This window comes from Lacerta agilis, chromosome 4, assembly GCF_009819535.1.
Source record: "Lacerta agilis isolate rLacAgi1 chromosome 4, rLacAgi1.pri, whole genome shotgun sequence".
Classification (NCBI taxonomy): domain Eukaryota; kingdom Metazoa; phylum Chordata; class Lepidosauria; order Squamata; family Lacertidae; genus Lacerta; species Lacerta agilis.
The window spans coordinates 54369690-54387084 of NC_046315.1; the positions used below are offsets into that span (position 1 = coordinate 54369690).

General features: G+C 42.7%; 1 protein-coding gene across 2 annotated transcripts; it reads right to left on the reverse strand.

Annotated features, from left to right (window-relative positions):
* Positions 1-1215: 1215 nt before the first annotated feature.
* SIK1 (salt inducible kinase 1) lies at positions 1216-16158 on the reverse strand. 2 transcript variants are annotated; one of them, XM_033147109.1, is made up of 14 exons: positions 16103-16158; positions 15123-15353; positions 14122-14238; positions 12046-12109; positions 11452-11613; positions 10726-10850; positions 10477-10600; positions 9507-9730; positions 9061-9210; positions 8393-8515; positions 7808-8030; positions 5819-6094; positions 5161-5410; positions 1216-4196 (listed from the first exon to the last, which is right to left on the reverse strand). In XM_033147109.1, exons 2-14 carry the CDS (start codon positions 15273-15275, stop codon positions 3791-3793), a joined length of 2397 nt encoding a protein of 798 aa, XP_033003000.1. In that variant the 5' UTR covers positions 15276-15353; positions 16103-16158; the 3' UTR covers positions 1216-3790. The 2 variants fall into 2 exon arrangements, with proteins under 2 accessions (XP_033003000.1, XP_033003001.1); XM_033147110.1 differs by lacking the exon at positions 16103-16158 and adding an exon at positions 15854-15872.
* Positions 16159-17395: the final 1237 nt, after the last annotated feature.

The following is a 17395-nucleotide window of genomic DNA, read 5'->3' on the forward strand; positions in this document are numbered from 1 at the left end:
GCGAAACTGCATTCAGGGAAGTAACCAGTATCTGGGATTAAAATGCCAGTAAACTACAGAGACAGCTCAAGAATTTGCGTGTATGTGAACAGATTTTTTTAAAAAGTTCATTGATACTTCCCTCATTTTGCTACCTTAATCCTTAGCTTCAAAGGCCAGCCAAGAGGATGATTTGCAACATTTCCAAAAGATCCCAAGACTTTTGACAATAATGTTCCATTATTCAGGGCAGGGGGAAACCAGTGAGAAAGGCAGAACTTTAAAATTATTCCTCCTCAACAATATGCTTCTTTCGTGTTTGGTCTGAGTGAAGTTACAATACTTAATTTGTACTTCTACATATGTTGGTAATCACAAGTCATTTGCCATATATGTGGCCTTCCTATATTAGATGACAGTTATTGCCCCATTTTTAGAAATCCATACCGAATATAATTTTATGACATTTCTACATCATAATTCATTTTATTTGGGCTTTGATATATAATAGTAGGAGGAAGAGAGAGACTGACTGATTACTATACTTGATCCAGTGCATCACCTGGTGTGTTTTGTTATACTGAGTTTCACACACAGAGAGACTCGATATAATTTTCGTCTCGACTCATTATGTTTCTGCAAATTTCTCCCCTAACCTACTAGGTGTTCATGGTAAAACTAGCTCCACGTAAGGTCCTAGGAGAGCAGCAGAGGAGTATTTTTTTATATCAAAAGTTGGCAACCCCATGAAGACCCCCCCAAATCTATAAAATGTTAAGCCATAATAAATTTGTTAGTGCCAGATAAATTTTAGTTGCTTGCGCTCAAGAGGATAGAACTGTTCACAAAAATAAATACCTTGTATATGTTCCAATGACTGTGTGGAGACTGTGGATAGGACTAGGGAACATGGTTCCATTTCCTTTTCCATTTATTCCATATACCAGCCTTTCCCAACCTAGCCCCTTTCAGATGTTTTGGACTACAACTCCCATCAGCCCCAGCTAGCACAGCGTTTTGGAAGCTGTAGTCCAAAACATTCTGGAGGACTCCAGATCAGGAAACACTGTAGTATTTGTGTGGGGGTGGAAAACATCTGAGGAGCCCTTCTTTTTTCCATGGAAATAAAAGAATTTACAAAAAAGATCTGCTGTAAGGGAAACCCAAATAGATGTATCTTTTAAAAAACCACACACATTTTTTTTTAAAAAAAAGGATTGCAAGGCAGATCACAAATTATTTCAACAACTGTTTATTTAAATATTAAATAAAACACAACTAATCATTTTGGTGTACATCTCTTTAACATAAGAAACAAAATGATCTCGTCATGATAAAAAATAAAACTATACATCTTAATTAAACCAATCACATAGTGTATTTAAATAATCTATTGCATTGCAGTCTGCAAAACAGTACTGTCAAGAACACTACAAGGGGGGGAAAGGAGACACAGACCCTGAAATGTTGAAAATGACCTTTTTTCTACTTCAGAATAGTTTCAAAGCATTTTCTATAGCATTTGGGGAGGGGGGGCCCAAGAAGTAAAGTGCTTGTCGTTGCTTAGAACAAAAAGTTGTTTTTTGTGGCCTCTTGATCTATGGTAGAAAATAAAGTAAAAAGACAGAAGTGGATGGGGTGGGGAATGCAGTTCATAAAATAACAGGTTGCTACTGTTTTACGAAAATGAAGGCAACGTTGCTGCTTTGTGATGGATCTTGCTCCCACTCCTTGTAGCCACTCCCACAAACCACACACCAAACCACTTCGCAAGTTAGCATGAGTCTGGTATTTTCTCTGCCGAAAGGCACCAGTCAGAGAGAAGGTTGTACAGAGTTATTTCCCTTCACCTTGGAGATTCCAGAACACATAAGCAGCAGCAGCAGCAAGCTGAAGACACGTCAATATAGATACTGTACACAGATAAAGAGGTTGAAAAGCCACAGATAGATCTATACAACTTTATCTCCCTCCCCACCACCACCACCACAGACAGACAGTCTTTGGCTTATTTATTTAAAAAAATAGCTTTTTTTCTTTTTCTTTTTTTACATATATAACACTGCAGGTTGCAAGAAGCAGCAGTAACTTGAAGGCACCCCTGTGTTACATTTAGAGATGGGTCCTTAAAAGTGTTACGACAGAATGAAGCTGTTTTCAGACATCTGAATGGTAATTTTGGCCAAGCTTGCTCACCTGCTACTGACAATTGATCTCCCGCCCTCTTTTCCCTGCCAACTATCTATTAGGTCAAAGGAAGAAAACGCTGTGGTCTCCCCGCTCCCTGTGACATCCATTGCCGGGCTTCCTCTGGTATCGACAAAAGTCATTCTCTGGTCAGAGGAAGCAAATGCCAGGGAACTCCAAAAAGCTTATTTCAAAAGCCAAGTAGTGTATATTGTCTTCCAAGTCCTATATGTGTGCGCGCATGCACACACACACAGAGAGAGAATATTAAAACCGCAAATAAAAATGCCTAAAATAAAAACAACAACCCTCTCGTCTATTAGTATACAAAACAAGAAAACCCAGAAGTTGTGCTGTTCGTCTCACTTAGTTTGTTCAAAAAACGACTGTTTACGAAGAATATCAAGTTGTGCTATCCTATTTCCTTTTGACTGTCAGTATAATTGTCACAACCTTTTGAATATTGCACGTTTCCCCAACGCGACGGTTCAGTTTGGACCCTGATAACGAAATGCATAAAAACCTCATTAGCAGCGGCATTAATTGTGTGCAGCACTGAGAGACACCCCATAGGCAACCTCAAAGTGCTTTTCAAGGGGTGGAAGAGGGAAGGGAGGTAAAAGAATTTAAAAAGAAAGCCTTCCCACACCAGCACCTCTTAGCAATTCTGCTCCCATCACCTCTGCAGTATTCCATGGGAATCTCCTCACTGATGCACAGACATTTCCCTACTGTTGAACCTCACCCCCACCAGAAGAGAGAAAGGCAGGAACACAATTTGTAGTCTGGTAACAGAACCGCCAGAGGACAAATTAATTGCTTCTAATGAATACAAACTACCCTTAGCTGCTACAAGTGAGAGACTAAGCAGAAAAGTTCACAGTTTCCTCTTAAGGTATAAACCTTTGAGTAAGGGAGAATAAAAAGTAAAGAGAGGTATTGGTTCCTTTAACAAGAGTATAAAAACAAATAATGCGTAATAATTTTGTCATCATTCCCCTATCAATGATTAATGTGACAGAAAACCATCTGTGTTTATGGGTGTTTGTGGGTGGTGGTTTTTTCTTGCTTGTCGTCTTTAAGGAAAGAGGTAATTATCGTCTTCACAAATCCATAAACAAATATTGTAAATAGGGTGGCTCTGGTCCCTTCTTTGAAAAGCCTTCCCCTGCTACACCACAACCATTGACAGCCGTCAAAGTCTTGCATAACAGCAGAGCTGTATTGGCCTGACTTTAATACAGTACCAGAAAAGTGTTCTCCTCTGCCCTCCCCACCCCACCCCCCACTTCCCTGTCATTCTTTTCTTCCAAAAACAAAAAAAAGTATTTTTTTTTTCTCCTTTCAGTTTCTGGTTACATTTGTTCAGTGCAAGTACAGTTGAAGCCAAAAGACGCAAGTATTGCTTTTTTTCTTTTAGTTCTATAAAGTTCGGGGCTTTACTAAGCCAAATGGCCTCTTCACATATTTCAAACAGGTTATTGCTTCTGAGTTTTTACTGTTGCAAAAATAATAATAAAAATCACCCATCTGCAGATTGTAGCGAGAGCAGCACACTCTTCCAAAAGAGAGATGTGTGAACCACGAGAACTGGAGAGCAGAAGGGGGGAGGGGGGCGGGAATCTTATTTGACTAAGACGAACTTCCCCATCTGGGTGGATGTAAGGTCCTCCATTTCAAAGTCCCCATGCTGCAAAGTAACTGCATCATAGCTCGGAGATTGCACAGCGAAGCCACTCTGCTGAGAAAACATGGAGGCGATGGGGGAGACATTGCTACTGATGTGCAGGTGGGTGTCTAGGAGGTGAGCAGCTGAAGTTACTGGAGAAACACTGACTCCAAACAGGTGAGGCTGGAGAAACTGGGTGTTGCGGAAGGCAAACTCTAATGAGTTCTCACTCTGCAGTTCGGACAGGGGAAAGGAAGTGGATGCTTTGCTTCCTGTAGTGTCAGGCATGAGGATGGTGTGCGAGTGGGACACCTGAGAAGGTTGGTGACAGGCTGGCTGGTGATGTTGTAACTGGAGCATTCTGAATACAAGAAAGAAGAGAGTGAAGAAGTTATGAATTTTTAATATGCTTCCTTGGGGTTGTTCTCACATTACAGCCTCTCTCCCTCACACGTTGGCATTAGAAGCATTTGTCTTTGCAAGTCAGGACAGCGGATTTGGTGGTGGTGGTGGGGAAACACATACACACATTCTTCTGCATGACTAAGCCATTGGTACGGAGTCTCCCTTGTGGGCTGCAGCCCTACACAGACATTCCATCTCTATGTGTGTGGTGGGAAATGGGGATCTTGCCAGCTTAGCCCATCCCATCCTCTGTTGTGTGCTTGCCTCACCCAAAATGCTGTTCGCAAGTTCAGCTATGTGTGTACAACCCAGCATGCACAGATCCTACCCACACCACCCAGAGATCTGAAAATCAAGAGGCACAGTTCAGTGTGGACTGAGCTTGTGTGGATACTAGGCTCTACATAGCCCCCGTACATAAGAGGATGACCCGGGGTAGGGCCGGTATGATTTGCATCCCCATCATGCACACAGTTTGGATGTCTGCACAGGACTCTGTGTGATGCAGAAGCAATGTAAGATGCTAAAAAGAATCCTTCCATGCCTGAAAATACTAAGAACGAATCTTATGACAACAGCTGGAATTCCTCCCACCCCCAATAACAATCATAATAAACCCATTGAAACCAATGGGCTACAGTTAGCCCTGGCTGACTTAAGTCCACTGATTTAAATGGGTCAACTCCAAGAATGACTTAGTCAGAAACAACCCATTTATGTTTAAACCTGAGCACCCTATATCGCAAACTGATGCTTTAAGTGGAGCTAGTGATGCACGCTTCAGATCACACATCCTGTCCCAAAAAGTGATGTGGAAAATAAACAGCTCGTCTGTTTTCAATGTGAAGGCAAGGTCGTGATATACTAAGCTACGGTTGTTACAATAGCCAGTGTGTCTGATGCCAGGGCTGCTCTCTCACCTCTGCTGCTGAAGCACCTCTTCAAGGAGGTTCCTGCTCTCTCGGCTGCTTACGCCACTGCCGCCATTTCCCCCACTGCTGTATACGCAGGCACTCTGCTGAGAATGCTGGAAAGGACTCGTGCCACTCCGTGCTACCCGAGCAGATGAGGACTGGCACACCTGGCGAGCGAGCCCTTTGATTTTATTCAGTCCTAGAAAACCTTTGGCTCTAGCATTCTTCCGTAGCTGCTGTCTAAATGCCTTCAAGCCTATAAAGCAAAGAAGAAGAAGGTGGTGAGTTATAAATCTACCAGCATGACATGTTGACATTGTCTTTGGACACACACATTACTTGCACCTACCACAGACCTGCTGGAGCTCATTCCCCCACCAATCAGGAACCTCGTACAAGAGCCACAGAAGACAAATAGGACCCAATTTTATCTGCCAAGCATCTTCTCTTTTCCCAATTTGCATATCTTATAAACTGCATTGTTGCATTTTCAGGTTATTTCATGGGATCGGAAAATAAAATGTGTGCAGATGGTCTGTGCTAATCTTATGATGAAAGCAGGAGTCTGGCATATTGATTACAGAACTACAAAAAGCGAATACTTGGTGTATCTACTGTGTGTGTTTATGGACTGGTATTGCTTACATAGCAAAGAAATAATTACCTTGAGTTAGTGAGGTATCAGATGCCCTCCTTCCTTCCTGGAAGCTGACCGGCAACAGTGAAGCACCACCTAGACAGCCCTGAGCCTGCAATACTGGTGTGTCCAAATGGGAAGTCGGAAACGATGATGTAACTCTGGCTGTCGCTGGGTGACCAAGCATCATCTGATCTTCCAAACAGTTGCTCAGAGCCACAGAGCCATCATTTGCTGATGAAGTGAGGCAGCTGTCAGAACTGGTTCCTTCCGTAGGGCTTGCGGAAGAGGAAATGACTATACCTACAAAAAGAAGTAGATGGGTTGGAAGAGAACGTCTGCAAAATGGATACAGGAAGTTAAAGAAGAGTGTTGCAAATAAGATTAATCTCCCCACCCAAAGAAAATCTACCATTAACCAAAGCCTCAGACCACAATGCAAACAAGTATAAAACTCACGAGGCTTTGTACATGGCAGGCATGCCATCCCAGTTATAGCAGCAATGTAGTCTTATAGGATGATTTTATTGCTAAAGCAAGTAATAATACAATGTTGTTGTTGTTGTTGTTGTTGTTGTTCAGTCGTTCAGTCATGTCCGACTCTTCATGACCCCATGGACCAGAGCACGCCAGACACGCCTATCTTTCACTGCCTCCCGCAGTTTGGCCAAACTCTCCTTGTGCCCTCCATCTTTCCCAACATCAGGGTCTTTTCTAGGGAGTCTTCTCTTCTCATGAGGTGGCCAAAGTGATACAATAGGGGATCCTTGCTCTATCAAGTGCAACTGCAATAGGTTTTAGGGCTTACATGGCCTTTTCCAGGGGACAGGATGAAGGTAAGGGAATAGTGTTGACACTATTGTGGGTTTGTGTGGTGTGTGTTTAGTAATGGTAGCACACAAATCATGGCAGGTTCTGTAGCTTACCAGGAGGGAGAAGGTGGCTGATGTGCTAGGGAGGTCAACCCACCAGTGTGCTTGCACTGCAATGACCTCCCTGCCATCTCTTCCCTCTCCTTCCTGGTAAGCAACATCAACCCACCTGCCAAGAAGCTAGCATAGCTGGCTAGAACTCCATGTCAGAGGCAAAATATCCTGCTTCCAAATAATGCCATGGAATGCAGCGAGAGATGCAAACTGTTCACTAAGCTTCAAAAACACACCCCATACCCATTGAAGATAGGTACGAAAGAGTGAAAACACACAATTTCCAAAGAAACTAGGGTGGGTAGGGAATGGGAACAGGAAAGAATAAAAAAGTAAATCAAACAGTTAACAAAAGTTATGGTCTGATGTTCAGATTTGCACTTTTAAATTAAATGGTTACATGAAGTGCTCTATCGTTTTGGGGAGCAACAGAGAACCAAAAGAGAGGGAATTAAAGTGTTTTAAGAGGGCATGGCTAGGGAAAGAGCCTGTTTTGCTTGTATCAGGAAAAATAATAGGAAATGGCCTTATACAGAGTCATGTAGCATTGTCTACAATGACTGGCAGCCGCTCTCCAGGGTTTCAAGCAGGAGTCTCTCCCAGCTCTATCTGCAGACTTCCAGGATTGAACCTGGGACTTTCTGCATGCAAGCAGATGCTCTGCTGCTGAGCTCTTGTATATTCTCAATGGTGCTCATACCACCATCTTCCATCTATGGGAATCCCAACTATGGAGCTCATATTTTGACAAAACGTTGACAAACACTGCAGCTACAATGCTTAAAAAAGGAAATTCTCTCCACAAAGATGACCATGCTTGGGTAAATGTCGTTCAGATTTCCAATAATCATTACATGTTTGTTGTGCACTGAAAGGAAAAGCCCCATTCTGGAATAGGCCTGAGAGAGTTACTTGGCTGTTTGGCTCCAAAGCAAAATGTCTTAAATAGCCGACTGTGAATAAATGCACTAAACAGAGGCACAAAAAACCCTGTGGTGTCTGTCAACATGTTGTTTAAAGCACAAAAAGGAAACACTCTTCTACCCTCTATGTATATATCCTGCTGTCTGCCCTTCTTGCAAACACTTACATGGTGGAGAACACTGATAAAAATGAGTTGTCACTTCAGCCAGTGTGTGCCTTCGGCTTGTGTTGATAGGGAGGCGAATGGGGTTGAAGGCTTTAATTTCCTCCTCCAGCTCTTTGTCCTGCCTGACTTCCTCACTGATGGTGGTTTCCAGGAGGCTGTTTGGAGAGATTGAGCGATTCCGAAAAAGACTGTTGAAGTTCGGGTCCACAGGAAAGAACATAGGCTGAAAGGTCAAAAAATACAGGAAGTGATAGAGTGCCCTTGTTTGGTTCTTCTCCACATTCCTTTCCCCAACAATCCCTTCTTTATCATAGCTGCACAGCTGCTTGGGTACCCTGTGTATTATGCCTCTATGGTATCCTTCAAGGGATTTTTTTTATTCAGTTTTATGAATTTACATGGGAGTTCAAAACGAATAAAAAGATGGATGGGGTGGATATTTAAATGCACCCTGGACCTTTTTGCCCCCAGGTCTCTCTCTCTCTCTCTCTCTCTCTCTCTCTCACACACACACACACACACACACACACAGGCATGCACACTTCCTTCAATCAAACATGAAGTAAGGATGCTAGCAGCACCAACCTGTAATGGGTTGTTTATGTCACAATCCATTTCTGCCTGCAAGGGCGACTGAATCAGATTCTGGGGCTGCTGGTAGAACAGAGATGATCTCAAGGTCTCGCTGGCAAGGCTGTCCTGAGGCAACTGAAGCCAAAGAAGGATTGAGAGAACAGTCATTACCAACCACTCTTGTAACTACAACAAATACATTAAGCTTGAAATGCTGCACGGGTATGGATCAATATGAAAGGATGAATTAATTTGCTCTTCAATAAATACATATCCATAAAGAGTTCCAAGTAATACAGAGGTTAAGACATTGCACAGGAAGGATGCAGCTCCCGTCTGCTTAATGCTTCACAGGCGGAGATTTCCTGCAGCCTATAGTTTTTACACTTGTATAATTCATTCTACATCCTCCTTAGTGCTTGCAGAATTTTGGTTTTAAACCTGAAGCAAGCCACGTTTCCTGTCAACACTGAGGCAGGGTGCAAGAGACCTCCTCCCCACCCGCTTCCTATCCCCTGCTGAAAAATGTCCTTTGATCTCAGGCATAAAAAGAAACATGAGGAAAATGCCACTCTTGGTCACACAAAATATAAGCTGCTGCCCCAGAAGCAGAATATATACTTCTTAAAAGGACAGCGAGGAGCTGGTGCGACCTTATGAAGGACAGTGCATCATCTTACCTCAATGTTGCTGAAGTCTGAGCTCCTTGGCCTTTGCTGACGGCTGCTTACTGGGCGATTTGACAACTGATTGCTTCGGTACTCCTTGAGACGCTCCAGGAGAAGGTAATAAATTGCAGCGAAGTGATTGTAGCTGCTGTTTTGTAGAGACTAGAGGAGACAGGAGAGAGAAAGGCAGCTGTTAATATATTGCTTTGTTCAAAAGGGGAGTGCCACCTCTTCACTAAAGGTCAGAAGGTCAAGATGCGTTTACTTGAAAGAACGAGCCCCCGAAATCAAGAGGGATTCTACCAAATAATGCATTTAAAATAGAGGGATTGGGATGTGTGCATTATTAGAACCAACGCAAGCTCATATTTCCCTTTTCTATAGAGCACATTGGCTATTCCAATATTTTATAAGGGACAAGGGTTTCTCAGATGCCAGACATGTAGCTATGGGCTCACCTCAACTGTTCTCTGCCTATCAATCCCAAGAGTATGCATGATCCCAAGGACTTGTTCATTGTAGTCACCCAGGTTAGAGTTGTAGTTATGCATGGAGAATGACAAAGACTGCTGCTGCTGAAGGGAAGGGTCTGCTTGCATCCACTTGTGCTGCTTTATTTGGGCAATTGTGATTCGTTTTGTGGGATCTACAACCAGCATTCGTCGAATCAGCGTTTCACAGTCTGTTCAAAGACAAGACACAAAACCAAAACATGAATGTAGATATTAAGAGGCAAGACACATCATTGAGAGCTAAACTAGTGGCCACTACTTTTTATCCTTACCCATAAAAGAACAACTGTCTGATAACCTAAGGTAAATCTACTTTCATGGCTATTTTGCAATTGTATCACATACCGCTCAAAAGAGTTTAATCTGTTTTTGAGTCTATATGCTGAAAACAATGATAAATTAACTTGTTCTTTTTTCCACAGCATGAGAAAAGTGTAAGTTATTGGGGAACTGTAGCAAACTGTCAATATTTCTGTCTTTGACAAAATGTCCTAGTTTTAATGACTGAATGAATTTAAAATAATTTTTAATATGCCCCCTTTTCATTAAATAAAATATAAGCCACTACAGCCAGAGTATCATCCTCTTCTACACAGATATGACTTTGTACATGTCAAAGAAAATCTACCTGGGAAACGTATGTTTTCACTATCAACATAGATCTAAAGGGTTCTTCTAAACACCAAAAACAGGATTATGCAAGACATAAGCTATTATCTGGAAAATATTTGGAATTTGGAATAATTTATTGGCCAAGTACATTTTCCAACATACATGGAAATTTGCTTCAGCTACATTGCAATGTAATACAATACAATACAATACAATATGGTTCAAAACCTAAAAATCTAACAAATAACTAGAAAACAGGAAAGAAATTGTGGATTTCTAATGCCAGAAAGATTGGTAAACACACCTTGTGACATGAAGTAGGGAATGCGGAATCGTCCTTCGAGCACCCTTTGTCTTAAAGATGGCAGATTGGGTCCATCAAATGGCAGAGAGCCACAGACAAGGACATACAGCACCACACCAAGGCTCTGCCAAGAAATAAAAACAGTGCAATACATGAATGCCTGAAATGCAGTCAGCGAAGTCTGTCAAGCACCACCATGTTGGAAAATTAATACACAACCAGAAATCTAATACAGAATGCAATACCTACCCATATATCAAGATGCGGACCTTCATATTCCTTTCCTTCAAAGACTTCAGGGGCTGCATAAGGTGGGCTCCCACACCACGTAGAGAGAGGCTCTCCAGATTTGTAGAAGTTTCCAAACCCAAAGTCTGTAGAGGAAGATGAATGAAATATTGCTTTATATTTTTAAAAATACACTTGTAATTAAAGCAAGCAGGGGCACTGCAAGGGACCTCTATGTATTTGTTTTGTTTTTATATTTCAATATTGGATTTTATTCTTTTATTTATTGTGAGCTGTTCAGAGAAAGTATTCTGTGAGCAGCTTATACAGTGGTACCTCGGTTTGCAGACACAATCTGTTCTGGGGTGCCATTTGCACCCCGAAAAGTCTGCAACCCGAACGGCTATATTGCGCTTCTGCGCATTCACAACCTGCGCAGAACGCTTCTGCGCGTGTAGCAAAATCCAGAAGTAAACACTTCCGGGTTTGCCACGTTCAGAACCCTCGCTGTTCGCAACCCGCAGCGAACGCAACACGAGGTATGACTGTATTAATCCAGTAAATAAATATAAACTGCACCAATGCTTATTTGCTAAGTATTTATATATAATCCATTCAGCAGGTTCATAAACATAGAATTTCAAAGGTTCTCTTTATTGTGGCATCACACAAAGAAGTTGTTCATACAAGGATTTCATGGAGCCCTACTAAGTTTTTTAGTGACATCATCTGTGCAACCATTCTCACCTGCAAGCTTGATGTTCATGTTATCGTCTAACAACAGGTTCTCCGTTTTGAGGTCTCTGTGCACTATATGATGACTGTGGCAATATTCTACAGCTGAAAGGATCTGCCAGAACTTCTTCCTTGCTTCACTCTCACTCAGGTGACCATGGGAAGTCAAGTGATCTGCCAAAGACAATGACAAAAGGGTCAAATAATAAACGCCACGGACAAACTTCTCCTTTGATCCCCAACTAGACTTTCCTCCCTCCTTCAGTGTTGTGACCTTTACTTTGGATATCTAAGCATTAGGATCGAAATCCTCAGCTTCTGTACCCTCATAAAACAACAGCCCACAAAGAAGTTCCCATTATTTGGACTTCAGCTAATTAAGAAATTCATTTATATCTGGCTTTTCAGCCTAGACCAGACAAGTACTTGTCTGTTCAAAGCACAGTTATCTGAAGTAGAGTGTAACTCATATATAATCCTATGTCTACAGAAGTCTACAGATAAACAAAGCCCACATTCATCCGAATGCTAAGATGCATGCTCCTCACCCAATATTCAAGTTACTAAGGAAGTGTCTACTGCTATGCTTTGATGATAAGAACTTACCAAACATTTCTCCATTTTTTGCAAATTCAGTTACAATGTAAAGCATATCTTTTGTCTCCATAACCTAATAAGGGTATAGAGGGAGTGGAGAGAGAGAGAGAGAGAGAGGAAAAAACCCAGAATGCATTAAAAATACAGGCCTTTGAAATATTTAATATACTTTTGAATATCAAATGCATTTGCTCCACAGAAAAGAGCTAAACGAAAAGACCAGGCTTCCCTGCGTGAACCTAATATTGTTTCTATACAGAGATACTTTAATAGCATCCACCTCTTCCTTCAGTGTCCATAATTTATTTCATTAACATGTATTAACTACACAGGTGTATCATGTTATTTAAGGACAGTTAACAGGACTCATGATCTCACTGTTAGGAAGCAGGTGACAGACACATTCAGAAGGTGGAACAAAAAGCAAACAAGAACTATCCAAGCGCCCCATTCACACTTGGTATTGTGTGGGTTTATTCACTCAGTAAGTTACTAGACATGCCTGTCTATCCATAATATCTTCCTGTGTGTGCACAGCTATTTCTCAACATCCATCAACACTGAAGTGTGAATGGCAATTTCAGTATCAATTTACTTCTAAAAGGCATTACTGCCTGCAAAATAAGTTTAAAATGACCTAAAGCATTTTTTTAAAAAATATGGTTCAAATTCTTTCAAAAAAATAAATTTAACATGTTGCTCCCCGAGACTGCCTCTCCTGTTTTACAGCATCAAATGATAAATATAAAACATCCGTCAAAGACAGCTCTCCCAAACAGAGCTGTACTTTCTGGTTCAGTAAATTCTGGCTTACAAAAAAGGATTAAAAACCACAAAGCAGCATCAGTGTCTTTTCAGAAACTATAATTTTTAAGATTCTGCAAGGAGGTTTGAATATCAAAGGCAGAGAAAGGTGCTCTCATCCCACATATAAACATAATGAAAAATATAAATTTTAAATATATATATGTAGGAAGAAGTGACAGGAAAGAGTAAGACATTTTAAATGTTCTGGGAAAGTGGCCAATTGGATTAAAATTAGACAGTGCTGTTGAAACTAAGTCAACACTATCCTTCCACCCCCAAACTGGCATTTCACCTAATTCCTGCAGCTCAGACTCCTCCACCAAAGGGGAGCATCAAAAAATGAACACAGAAAAGACGTGTAGGTAGGAATACTGTCCTCTCCTCCTCACAAAAACAGCTTCTAAAAACACTTTTCTGGTTCAGCTGAGTAGCCTGATTCAGCAATGAGAGGATTGTGTACTTCACTGGCTCTGCTTTTCATATTTGCGAAAGCTTATCCTTGCGTACTTCACTGGCTCTGCTTTTCATATTTGCAAGCTTATCCTTGCTCATCTTCCCAAAGATAAGATGTATTTTCTAGGCATCTTATATTATGGCAATTGTTTCTGTACACTGAACTTAAGAGCAGCTATAATCTTACACCACATGTTTAACATTTTCTTCTTCCTTAGACAAAAAGTCACTCATCACCTTCCTCCTAAATCCATATGGTGCTCTTTAAGATGATTAAGAGGAACTTCCACCAAACACTAATTAGATAAGATATTTAGCATTTGTAAATTCAACTCTGCTCACCAGATGCAAAGTACATCAGTTTGTTCTTTTTTTAAGGAATGCATGTGCTGAAAATACAACTGAGCTAGAACAAATTGCATAGTATTTCACTGTGGCTTTTGAAGTTCCTAAAACCAAGATTAATCATCATTGTAAGTAGAGGTTTGATTATGGTTTGCAAAATTCTATAAGCAGAGAAGTGTTTTCATCGTGTAAAAGCACAAGGAATTTTAGTTATGTATGCCTACGCAGCACACCTAGCACATCAAATGATTTACAGTCACATTTGAACAATTTATAACTTTTTGAATTGATTTTAAAAACAACATAACAACCCTGCTAAATATTTAGATATGAAATACTTTGTCACTTTGTTCCAGCATTGTTTAGAAAAGTAATGATAATTCATTTCCTGTTGGAAGCATGTGCATTTTAAGATCATTAGCAGTCAAAGCCATAAGGATAAGTCTAATAGCCAGGTAGTGATCAGAACTTATCTCTTACCTGATACAGCTTGATAATGTGGGGGTGGTTCAAAAGCTTCATAATCTGAACCTCTCGATAGATTTTCTCCAAATTGCTCGAATCTAACCGTGTTTTGTCAATAATTTTTATTGCAACCTATAGTTTCAAGAAAACAAACCCAGAACACTTGTAAAATATGGTTTTATACTACTGCACAACATACAAGTACAAATAAAAAAATGTTTTGAAAAATGAATCATATTTGAGAAAGTTAGGGGAAAACAATCAACAAATGCAATAATAACACAAAGACTAGTTCACTGACTATACATTTCATTGGAACCAATGGGATTTGTAAACAAGTAAAAGTGAATGCACCACAATTGTAAACTTGTTTACTTAGAAGTGTTACTAAATTCAACTTACTCCTTAAACTATGCTTAAAGACTGCTACCTAGGAATCAAAGTGCCAGTCACTGAATTTAACTAAAATGGCAATCACTCCTGATGTTCCATGTTTTATAATATATTGTCTAGTCCAGATTCAAAAAAATAGATCATAGGCTGACTCAGAAATTCAGCATATATAATTAAACTGTATTTAAACATATATACATATATCTTTAAAACAATGTCAAAGGTTTCAGTGTTTTGATCCAAATCACATATCCCACTAAAATTCTAGAAAGGTAATGTAAGCTGGAGTTGCACTACACAGCTTATTTCAAAAACAGACAGCTACCTAGGAATATCAACTAAGACACCATGTCTTCAGTTTGTTTTAATTATGTCAACAAAAATAGTGAAGAGAGCACTAATCACAAATATTTCCAAATTCAGTTTGAAGTGATTTCAATGTGCAAATGGAACTGTTGCTATTTTAACTACATTCTATTATACAGTCTACTCCAGGGAGTTTCTGTTAATGTACTTAGTTTAGTCCTTATCTGTGGAAACAGAAAGCCCCACAGAGGTATACTACCAGCTCTTTACAGTTGATTTTCTATACAGATCAAGGCAGCAAACATCAACACACCCACCTGCGTTTTGGTTACTCTGTGTCTGGCCAGTTTTACTACAGCAAAATTGCCTTTTCCCAAGGTCCTCTCAATATCATAGAATCCGACCCGAAGAGGCCTTTGCTGGTTGTGGCTTGAGGTGGGGACAGTTGTATAATCTGACATGATCACCATGGTTTGATTTTGGTGGGTGACAAATGCTATTTAGAAATGTCTACATAAGCCTTCCTCTTCCGAGACTGGAATCTGCACCTGCAAGAAGACAAAGTTATGGTGAATTTTTCCATATATATATATATATATATATAATCTGCCCCACTCTACCAAATTGCCTCAAACTTCAGAAGTCAGTCCTGAGGACTTTTCAACTTGGAGAAAGCACAACTGACTCTTTCAAAGCTTGCCTAAGATGACTACACAATAAAGGCAATGAAAGGTACTTTTGCAGCTTAAAAAATTAGCAATAAGTAGCAGAAAAGTGCTGGGCAAGTTATGTCTAGGATGAGGGAAGAAACCCGTTCCTAGATCATCCGAAAAACTAACTTCTGCGCCCGATCCATTCAAGTTACACTAACAATGAATGGGACGGGAATTGGGGGGGGGGGGCGTTAAGACGAGCGCCGTGCAAATCCCCTGCGGCTTGGAGAGTCTTGCAGTTTGGGAACCTCGCATGGACTATTCACAAGACGACCGTCATCTATACTATATATATACGTATACGAAGATACAGAAACGCTCCACTAAAAAACTACCTAGGGGTTGCAACAAGGGCTTCCCTCAAAGCAGCCGCCGTCCCGGGAGGCAGAGAGAGAGAGAAAAGGCTAACCAGACTATGGGGAGCCCAGGAATGCCCCCCGAGGACAGAGCATGAAAGCCACGAGGCGGAGGCGCCGCGGGAAATTCCCCTCGGAAAACTTGCCCCGCCGCGCGCCCCCCGAGTCAGTGCAGCGGCAGCGCCGGCTGCGAGCGTCTCCCATGCGCGCCTCGCTCTCCGACTCTACCTTGCGCTAGGCGGGCTGGCTGGCGGGCTGGCTGCTGCTGCTGCCGCCTCCTGCTCCGCGCCCGCCCGCCTGACTGCCTGCCTGCCAGGCTCCCACTGCTGCTGCTGCTGCTGCTGCTGCTAGTGGCGCCACCGCCGCCGCCGCCGCTGCTCTCCCTGCTGCCCTCGCGCTCTGTGTGTGCCGGGGCCAGAGGAGCACGCGGGAAGCCCTCCCTCCGCCCCCTCCGAAAACCGACAGGCCCATTGACGTCACTTTGACGCCAGAGCGACGCGCGACCAAGCGCGAGGCTGAATGAGAAGGGAGAGAGAGACATCCAGCCGTTGCCAAGAGACGGGCGGCTCTGACGCGCGCCCAGATGGGCCCGTCGCCCTGGAGATCTGGAAGGTGGGGTGACGTTAGCGCCGAGGGAAAGGGAGAGGGAAGGAGCGAGGGAGGGAGGAAGAACGGCCCTCCCCCCCTCGAACCGCACCACGTGACCGTTTGTTATCATTGCTGGGGTCGCCCCCTGTCGGAGCCGCAGCGCCTCCAATTAACCCGTCCGGCGCCGGAACTCAGCCTGGCCCTTTTCTCTCTTTTTTCCTTTCCTTTGTTAACAACCCCTTGTGCCCCGGAGCCCAGTGTGAGATTTACGGACGCGTGGAACTTTACGGACTCTACTGCGTGAGAATGTAAGAGACCGTGTGCAAAGGACGGCCGGAGAGCGGGGCTGCTTGGCAGATAACGGTCGCACGTGCGTCGCCTCACCAGAGACCACGATTAACCCCATAGTCGCCAGTGGGGCGGATTTAACCTCTTGGCCGACGCTGCAAAGCGAAGCCGGCAGGCAGGCAGGGCGGTGTTGCCCCATCCATGTGCACCGAAATAGGATTAGGCAGCTTCACGCTCCGGCACCCAAGGCAGGGATTAAACCTCGCCGCGGCTCTGAGAGGCTAGGCTGGCAGGAATGGCCTCTCCTCGGGGGCAGCCAGGGGCAGCTCGGCTGAGCTCCTCGCCCGCCCCGGGATGAGGCCTGTGGGGGGTGATCGCCGGGCTCTCAAGGCGCTTGAGGGGGGGGGCGCCTGTTAAAAGTTGGCTTTGAACCACCCTCGAAAAGGATCCGAGCTCTCGGGCATATATGATTTAATTTTTGTTTTGATTTTTGGAACCACGTGTCAAGGGATTTGGAAGCCGCGTGTCTGTCCACTGTCCCTCGGGGCGCTTAAAATCTGACCAAAGACACCTCGGCTTCTAAAAGCGCCCGAGAAGATTGTTTTTCCCTCCTCGCATCTACCGATTAGGGGTGGAGAACAAGGA